General features: G+C 42.7%; 1 protein-coding gene across 1 annotated transcript; it reads right to left on the bottom strand.

The window, feature by feature from the left end:
- Positions 1 to 54: 54 nt before the first annotated feature.
- M6PR (mannose-6-phosphate receptor, cation dependent) lies at positions 55 to 9,505 on the bottom strand. Its single transcript, XM_017658851.3, has 7 exons — positions 9,249 to 9,505; positions 5,341 to 5,542; positions 4,424 to 4,590; positions 3,151 to 3,260; positions 2,732 to 2,862; positions 2,100 to 2,226; positions 55 to 1,634 (listed from the first exon to the last, which is right to left on the bottom strand). Exons 1-7 carry the CDS (start codon positions 9,487 to 9,489, stop codon positions 1,512 to 1,514), a joined length of 1,101 nt encoding a protein of 366 aa, XP_017514340.3. The 5' UTR covers positions 9,490 to 9,505; the 3' UTR covers positions 55 to 1,511.
- Between the last annotated feature and the right edge of the window lie 210 nt (positions 9,506 to 9,715).

Raw genomic sequence — 9,715 nt, 5'->3', positions numbered from 1 at the left:
TCTCAGTTGTCTCTTACTCTGTTCCAGTGTGTGTCACACAAATGACTAGACCGACACTTTAAAAAAAATCTTTTAAGTGCTTTTGTACAAAAAGTGTAGGTTTTTTTTTCATTTAAAACACGAGTGGGGGAGGTATGCAAACAAATTAACAAAAAAGATGCATTTATAACATTTCCCTGTTTAGAAAGAAAAAGAAGTATCACTCCCATAGTATTTAGAAGTTCAAAGATGAAATAATCTCACTTTTCTTCTCTAAAGGCTTTAAAAGGGCCCTGCCTATTCTTCCTCTTGTGTCCAGTGGAGCCATGTTACTCTTCAGTGACCCAGGTTCACTACTACAGAAAGATCAGGCCAGATTCTGTGCACATGGTCTAAACAGAAAGTTGGAAGCATCAGATGATTAAAGACCTCTCTGCACAGAAATGCTGTGGGCAAGAGGGTACTTCCCTGAGCCAGAAGGGACAGGTGCAGCAGCCTTCCACACCCAGAGCAGAGGATGGCAGGGCCCTTCCTCTTAAGTGTACCACTTCTGCTTCCCTTTCCAGAAGACGGGGTCGGGGGCAGGTAGGGGTAGGGAGAGTGAATATGCCTGGGAAGAAAGTGCAACATGTTCAGAAATACTGGTAAGAGGGAAACAGCTTGGAAGAAAAGCTTGACCAGCTGTACTCTTCAGTGGGGAGAGGAAAGCCATCAAGGAGATCCTACTACAAAGTAAACAGACCTCCCCTCTTTGGAACCCCCTGCAGCATGGGAGGTCAGTTTCAATCTCCCTTTACAAAACATGGCTTCTGGATTAGGCATTTTGGCTATATACTGATAACCACAAGAACCCAATCCAGGGCCCAGTTACAGCTACGAAGTCATTTCAGTGCTGACAAGTGATGTGATGGTAACCTAAATAATCCTCCAGTTGGGGAATTTCACATTCCTCCTGTGCCAATCCCAGAGGTGGGAGAAGTGAATGTGTATCTCGAGGCTCAGCCCAAATGGCAGTAGTTGGACTGCCACCATGTAATCACTGCAAAGTAGTCCAAACAGCCAGGAATTCCAATTCTTATAGAGACTGCTGTATGGACGGAACAGTGGGAAAGCAATCACCTTGTATAAATAACGGTTCTTTGCTCTTTTTTTTAATTAAAGAAATCCAGTGTCTCAAAAACTTGTGAAAATGTGTTTAAAAAAGAGGGTCAGGGAGCCTGCCTCACCCTTTGGCTCACTATAACCAACCTTGTATCTTCTGATACCAAGAGACAGTGCAATAGCCTCCACTGTCACAGGCCCTGTTATATCACTGCTGTCTTAACAACTGCACCTCTCTGGCGGAAAAACAAAATAGGGAATAAAGGGAAGGCATTTCTACTCGTAAGAAGAGGATGCAAACCAAAAGCAAACTGGAAAGCAAGAGCAATATTAAGGGTGAGATAAGAGACGAGTGGAGACTGCTTCAGAAATCTGGCAGAGTATGCTTTGGTCTGGGGGACTGAAGAAGCAGCTGGACATTTAAAGTGCAGTCACATTGGTAACAAATGATCATCCCTTTCTTCTGACTCCTCCCCCAGCTGATCATCCCCCACACCACGATATGCAGCAGGCACATTTCGGGGTTTAGAACGGCACACAAAGTCACAACCATCCTGTAGTGAAAAAAGCAAAGGAAGGAAAAGTTAACTTGGAATAACTGACTTTGGGGTAAGGCAGATCTTATTTGTGGTTTAAGAAGGTGGCAAAAACTAGTTTTCTCCAGGAATAATGAAGAGAGAACCCAGGAGCTCCCAGGATCAGCCTAAATTCAATTCGGGGGAAGTGAGAAAAATTCTAATTAGGTCTCACCTCCCCACCTGGGCTCCTTAACAGCTATATCAGATGCCTAAACCCAAGCAAGTGTTGCTCTTCCAGCTAAATCTTAGCAAGGCTAGACTAAGATGCTCTGCTACTTAATATTTTGTACTAGGGCACCCAACTGTCTTTGGTTTGCAGGGACTTTTGGTTTTAGCACCCAAGGTCCTGTGTCTCAGGAAACCCCTAAGTCTGGGCAGCCCAGGATTGTGACTCAACCTTGGATGCAAGTCACAGACTCAGCCAGCTGCCCTGTTACTTACCGCTACCAGGTTGCCAAGATCCTGCCAGAAGGCTAAGTGGGGGAACTGCTCCATTCCCTTGGCTCCCACCACCAGTCGCTGGTATAAGAACCCTCCGATGATATAGACTGCGACCAGTGATGCAAACCTGTTGAGGAAGACAGACATATATACTAAAAACTCAGATACTAAAGATAATCTCTATTCACTGTTTCCCCAACTGTGTTCCATTAAAAAAATAAAGGTAGTGATCTTAAAGGGGATCTGGTAGCTTCTTTAGACAGCCAATTAGAGTGCTGTCAGTCAGAAAAGCAAAAGTTTCAGAAAAAAATAAGACTATGTGGCTCTGACTGACAGCTAAAAATAGCTGCTGTAAGATACACAATTCCTTTTCTCCAGAAGTTCTACAATCAAAAACTGTTCAGCCCTCCAGTAGGGGGAAAAAAAAGCACCTCAAACACAAATATTTCTTGGGGGCAAAACATAAAATCTCATTTTTTAAACCTTCCATAGTCCCTGTTTAAAGAGGATTTTCACACAGTTCTTTCCTCTCCAATTACAGTATGACAAATATGCCCATATTCTGGGCCCATAGTCCATCAAGTAATTACTATTTTTTAAAAAAAGGCTTTGATAAAGGAAGAAGTACTCACGTGACAAGTAAGACAGAACCCACACTGAGGTGGGAGACCTCTGGGGAGCAGGCCAGGCTGCTATCCATCTCAAAGAGGTAGAAACAATCTTGGACTTTGTTTCGCTCCTCGGACACAGGGTTAAAATTGTCCTGATGATGAAAGGACAGAACACAACATTTACGTTGTGAAGTGTTTTCTTTTGAGTCCTATTTAAAAAAAGAAAACCCCCACAAAACCCAAAAAAAACATTTGCTTCTTCCTGGTTCAATACCCTATTTTCCACGGGTGATGGAAGATGGGTATTTGTGACATGGAAAAATTAAACTTCCAGTTTGCTCTTTTCTGTCCAGTGTATCCTGCCCCTCTGGAAATTCTCTCCCACCTAAGGACAGTCTCCTCCTCTCCCCTCTAGGCTCACAGGCTCCAGGGTGCCTCACCGCTAGCGTGTGTAGATTGCAGGAGATCATCACCACTGCACGACGCTGCTCCATGCTACAGTGACTGTCGTATTCATCACCCCCTTTATAGATAAGCATGATCCAATTACCTGAGGAGAGACAAGGAAAATGAAGCCTTGGGGTTGGGGAAAAGCAGAGATAGACCTGAATCCTACGGCAGCATGAAACTGAGTCCAATGAAATTGGTTTTAATAAAAATAATTCTCATCACCAGAAATACCAAGTATAATGTGCTTCTTTACTAGTTTTGTGTTCCCTTGTTAAGACAGCTAAAAATCAGGTACTCATGTAAGAATAATCTCCGTTTTCCACATTAAATGCAGGCAACTGATAGTGCAAAAACAATTACAATCCATACCTTAACAACGATTCACATTTCTGAACAGCTGCTAACATCAAAAGAAGAGGTTCCATAGTTACTGGGTGGCAGGGGAAAGCCTAAGATTTAAAATTAGCCAGATTCAAAGTGTATGATTTTTAAGATTAGGAGACATTTCTTTTTCTTTAGTATTTACTGTGTTCAAATTTCTTTTACAAGATTATCATTTGATTCAACAGTCCTGTGAAGTAAGGATTCTGCTTCCAATTTGGAATGAAAAGTCAAAAAGGAGGAATCATTTTTCAAAATCACAGGACAAGTAAGTATGAGCTGGGTCAAAGCCTAGACCGTAGATCTAAACTCTTGATGTTATTTTTTATTATATTGTTTATAGAAGCAAATATCTACACTGGATAGTTTACCTATTTATCTGCTTAAGGGAGGAAATCAGACCACATGTGCTCACAGTGTCCCTTACAGCAATACAACTTTATAACCTTTGAGAAATACCAGCATAGTATAAAAGTTGGTGCAGAATTTTTGTAGAATGGCTGATTTGCAAAAAAATTGCTTTAACTCTTAATATCTAACTGGCAAAGCCTCACTAACTTGATGAGAAATGGTCAGAGTTGGTACTTTCAAGCTTAACATGGAAACAATAGGTATAAAAGGACTCCAAGCTATAGAAGTCCAGCTAGATTCTTCTTTTTGCAAAGCCGTTCACTATCCTGAACACAAACATCAATGTCCTGAGAACTAGGTATCCTGTGGCTCAGATTTAAAATTAGCCAGATTCAAAGTGTATGATTTTCAGATGTGCTGAACCCCACATACCACATGATATTCTGAAGAAACTGCAAAAGGCTGAGACTTTCAGGATTGCCAGAGCAATTGACTTGGGATCAATTAATCAACCAACAGGGAGAGTCTTACTTCCATTGAAGATGTGAGTCTCATTGAGTCTCCCTACCACTGTCTCCTTCCCGTTACTTTTGTTGATCTGCACCAGGCCTGCCCCAGAGGTGTGGTTGCCAGCTTCCCGGCATACCCTAAACAGGTAGATATACGTGTCTGGGCCCTGGCCCACAGTGCTCTCAAAGCTGTAAGGAGAAGAGGAGAAAGAAGGAAGAGGAGAGTTACTGGCTATCAGCCTTCAGACAAGCAGCCTCCCTTCCTTTAAACCTCCACCCCACCAAAAAGGGCACATATTCAATTTATCTGGTATCAGAGCTAAATGTAACAGTGAAAAATAATTGCTGAATCATGAGAATCCAAGACCCTGACAGACCATTCTAACTGTTGATCATGACTGATTAAAATACACCACCCAAGACAGCTAGATATTTTAGATGTTTCTAGAATACCTGCTGTGTTAGCTACTCTTTCCCTGTGAATAAGGGTCTATGTTCATGGGAAGTATCCCATGTTCCCTTGGTCCTTAGAGATCATCTGCAGATTTATATACTTAAAGATTCTTGACACTTAAAATGACATGTATATGCCTAAACATGTTTATCTGATACTTCTAAAGTCTTATTACATGAAGTTATCAAATAATGCTTGTAGTTCCTACAAGCTGGTCTCTTGGATCCAGTCTTGGAAGGAACTAGTCTACTGCGTAATAGAATTGTGCATGGCTACTAAAAACTGGGCCATGGGCTTCCTCTATATCATAAAAAAAAACAAGATACCATGGCCAAGGAAGGTCCATACTGTTGGAAGTTCAGATAAGAACCATCTCTTGGAGGAGGTTATTATACATGTATTCTCTCCATATTCAGTAATAAGAGGAAAAGATTCTTATTTAAAATAGTTATTTTCTCCAGGCCTTTAAGATTCTTCTGATTTACCTTTTATTAAACAGTGGCTTCAGCCTCTTCAGTAGAGCCAACTCTTTCTCTGACTCTTTGCCCTCTTCTCCTATCAGGTCGCAGGTTTTTTCTTCTGCCTGCCATGCTTCTCTGATGGCCACAGCCAGGAGCAGCGGCAGGAGCAGCCGAGTCCTCCAGCAGCTGCAGAGGGGGAGCATCCTTTCCGGGGCAGGTATGCGTGCTGAGGAATGGCAGGAGGATCAGGAGAGAAGGGAGAGAGAGATCAAGCATATGGATGGGTAATAAGTGCATTTTTTTACCTTTTTTTCCTTCTCTTTTCTTTCCCTCACCTGTTTTACAGCAACCAGTTTTCTTCATTAATATGATGATGGGTTTACCTTATGTGTATCTTTTTCAAGCTTTCAGCTCTCACCCAAGTTATTTTTTCCTGTCCTTTGATATTCAGAATTGGATTCTTAAATCTCTAGGTTTCTTTTTCTTTTTCAAACTGATTTTGAAAGTGTCCTCCTAGCTGACATCCTTACCAGATACCATCACTCACCTCCTCTCCTTCCTGTACCCATTCAGGATAGGGACATAATGTGCATTCAACAAAGAGGGTGGCATTGGTGAAGAGTTAAGTGTCTAGAGATTGTTGCTGATTACTGAAAGGTGTGCACGAAACAAGACCACCTCAACTTCCAAGGCAGTTTAACACCTCCTCAGCTCTACTGGGAGAAAGACCCATTTTTCATCCTAGAAATTGTCAGAAGGATCAACCAACCAATGGCCTAGGGAATACTTAGGTGCTGCCAAGGAGGAGTGTTCTGACAACCCAGAAACTATAGGACTTTTTAGGGTATGCAACAAACAGTACATTTTAGTATCTGTGCCAAGAGCACCTTTATCAGGAAACTATATATATATATACACCTTAACTTTCAGTCTCATAGGTGGGTCTTTCCGAACAAACTATAGGGATGAGAAGAGGAAAGGAAGGAACAAAGAAGAATTATGACAGCCTGGGTGGAGACATTCCTGCCTCTTTACTGTTTAGTGAAAGACTGAGAGATCCTATTATTTAAAGTTTAATCCTAGTTCATAAATAATGGCCCTAAGATAACACTCAAATTACAGCTTAACACTTGATAAGGTCTAGCTGGAAATTATTAAGGAAGATGTAAAATAGAGAAAGAGACTTGAATACTTGGAGCCGTAACTTCTCATTTCAATATTCAGAGCATCCAACAGTGTTCATTCATATTCACCATAAACACCTACAGCTTGACATTTATCTACTTTAATGTCTCATTTCTGAAAAACCATTCAGTCCATTTAATTATAGGAAGAAAATTCACTAAGTTGAAACAAGTGGTTTGAAGAAGTCTTCCATAACTCACCTCAGGCTCTATAAGCCACAAATCTCAGGAGTTTCTAGATTTCTAGACAAGTGTAGTTGTCCTTCTACACTCCAATCTGTTGACAACCCTTGGGAATCACCAAGTCACTTTACAGTATAGTAAATCCAATCCACCTGGGGCTTGTACTTCTCTCGGAATGGAAACCCAAGGCTCCATTTCCCAAACTAATTTTTTCTCTAATCCACCTTCATAACCAGGACACACAGATTTACCCTTGCAAGAAGCAAGTAGTTCTTCCAAACTTTTCTCACTTACAATAAAATGCTTCTGTACTGCAGATCTGGACTTTGGCTGGAATATGCTTTAATGTTCTCTAATTCTTCTTCATGCTGGTCCACTGACTCCACTGAATTTTTATAATGTAAAACTTGAAATAGGCAGAATTTAATGGGTACTAATAAGTTTAAAGATAGGAAAATGGAAGCTCTGAATGATTTTCTCCTCTCCCCTAAACATCTGACTTTCTGCTTCCCACATTCCACCGGGGCAACAAATACTTGGGGAGTTGTCTCCCTGACTTCGTGTACTCCAAACACCAACTCACTACAGTAATAATAATGTTTTTTCATGGATTACAGCCAGCTGTAGCATCTGAGGCCCTCATAAACACATGAAATACCAATAGGCAAAACTTTAAGAGAGTGGTTGCCTTCTGCCAGGCACTGTTTGAGGCACTTAATATACATTACCTAATTAATCTTTACAATAGCCCTATGTGGCATTACTACCATGGTCCTTATTTTACAGATGAGAAAACCAAGACCCAGCTAGTGAACCAGATAGTCTGGCCCCAGATCTCATGGTCTATACTTAATCATGGTCTATACTTAATCACTTCATGTGCATCTTCTTCACATTAGTTTTTTGGGGATCAGAGTAGGCAGCCAAAGCTTTGCTTTCTTTTTGACAAAGCAAGAAGGGGAAGTGATTCCTTCACATAGTTCACTGAATAGGACGTGGAATAAAGAATTCAGTCCTCAAACTCCTACCTTCCCTAAATTAACTCCTTGCTCAATGCAACTTGACCAGCTGAGTTACTTAAAAAATGAGACTAGTTTTCTTAGATTGATTTAACATGCCATTTTTCCTTTTCTCCCAGGACCTAATTTAAAACTTCAACATCATGGGCTATCACAATTTTTTTTCCAGGACCAGTTTTCTGGAGTAATCTTATACAGATGGCTGTGTTCTTTGCTTTCAAAGCTAGTTCCTTATCTGTTAACAGTAGCTGATTTCCCAAATTAGAACAACGAATCTCACAAAATTGGAAAAGGACAAAGCATTAAAAAAAAAGCATTAGTTGAGCTGAATTATCTTTCATTTGTTTATTGGTTTAAAAATTGAGGATGAGAATAAACTTACATTCTTTCTCTTTCCCGTTTAAGGTCTGGCTATGCTTGAGTTGCTTCTTTTAGATTCAGTGGTATATAATCTAAGTGCTTCATCTAGACTCTGTTAATCTTCACAACCCATAAAAGTAGGCAAATTGCTCTCATTTTACAGATGAGAAAACTGAGGCATACACAAGTTAAGTTACTTACCCTAAGTTATACAAGTATTAAAGATGTATGAAGTTAGTGGGGCAAATTTGACCATTCAGGGCATAAAGGCATTTGCTGGAAATTTCCTGATAAACACAGGGGTGCAAAATGTATTATGAAGAGTATGAAATCCAAGGGCTACACTGTGTTTTCTAATGCACTACAATAAGATTCTCAAGGTGCAAGAGTTTGTCCAGATACTTTGGAAACAAAGGGAAAAAAAACGCCTAAGATCTTGAAAATCCCTTAGTAATGCTAATTTATTCCTCTTCAGTGGGATGACTCAGCCAGGATTTGGGAAGCAGGTCCATCACTGGGCCTTTGTATCACTCAATCCCCACCCCTTCAAGACTAGTCATGAGCATTTTTCCATATTTAAATGGAATTTCTACTTTCTTCTCCCCGGCTCATTTCTGATGTAGTAGTCCTTATCTCGTGTCTCCAGTAGCCTACACTTTTAGAAGGGCAGCCGTAATGTGCTAAAAGGCCACATGTTGAAAAGCCATAGAAGTAGTCTCTGTCCCAAGGGTGGAAGCTAGAATTCTTCATACCATAAGTGCATCCCCCTCAAACTTTTCCAAGGTTCTAGAAATTCTTGTTCCGACTGGTCTTCTGACTTTCCAACTGCTCAAGCCCTCCATCCAGATGATGCCACTTGATCTCAATCTGCGACGCAGGCCCAAATTCCTGCTACAGGCATCCAGTATCACCTCAAACGGCCTCCACGCCCAGGGACCTTCATTTCGCTGCCTTCCAAATACACGTCAATTCCCTCTCCGGTTTGGTCGGTCCTTTCTCCCCCACTCCCTTCGGGACCCTGTGACTCCCTGCCCTCACACTTCCGCCTCCTTTCCGCCGTAGGCTTCCTAGGTGGATTTCTGGCTAATACGCTGGCCAGAGGAGCCTTAGCGGCGCCGGCCCGGTTACAGACGCCGAGGTGTGAGCGCTCTCCAGCCCCCTCCTCCTCCACGCCCCGCGTACTCACGTGTCACGGGCAAACGGAGCAGCCAAAGCTCAGAAACCCCGGGTGAACCCCGGCCGGGGCTGGGAGACAGGGCTGGCGAGCGGCCAGCCGCAGACCCGCGGCCCAGAGCTCGTGTCAGAGGCCGGCGGTCCCCCGGGCGCCTCGCTGGGCCCCACTCCGGGAACCGGAAACAGGAAGTGCCTGGCGGCCGCGGGGCAACTACTCCTCCCACTAGACCCCGCGGCATGTGACATAGAATCATTTCGCCCCTTTCCCCTTCCCGGTTTCCCGGCTGGTCCCACACGCTTGATTGGCTAGTATTGTGCCGCGCCTAGCTCCGCCCTTGTCCTATCAACTCCAGTCACCATCGATATTTTCAAGTTCAGTTACGCCTTCTCGGGTTCCTTCCTGCCAATGAGGACGCAGAGTCACGCGGGGTCACGCGCTCACGGCCAGGCCCACTCCTTGGTAGGTCCGATTGAGGGGCG

This window comes from Manis javanica, chromosome 15, assembly GCF_040802235.1.
Source record: "Manis javanica isolate MJ-LG chromosome 15, MJ_LKY, whole genome shotgun sequence".
NCBI classification, from domain to species: domain Eukaryota; kingdom Metazoa; phylum Chordata; class Mammalia; order Pholidota; family Manidae; genus Manis; species Manis javanica.
The sequence above is the reverse complement of the archived record's forward strand: the minus strand, read 5'-3'. Positions and strand labels throughout refer to the sequence as shown.

Coding starts and splice junctions, on each gene's coding strand:
- M6PR (XM_017658851.3), bottom strand. CDS start 9,489: ATGATTCTATGTCACATGCCGCGGGGTCTAGTGGGAGGAGTAGTTGCC. Junction 4,591..5,340: donor AAGCCACTGTTTAATAAAAG/GTAAATCAGAAG, acceptor TTCTCCTTACAG/CTTTGAGAGCACTGTGGGCC. Junction 2,227..2,731: donor GGTTCTGTCTTACTTGTCAC/GTGAGTACTTCT, acceptor CTTCCTCAACAG/GTTTGCATCACTGGTCGCAG.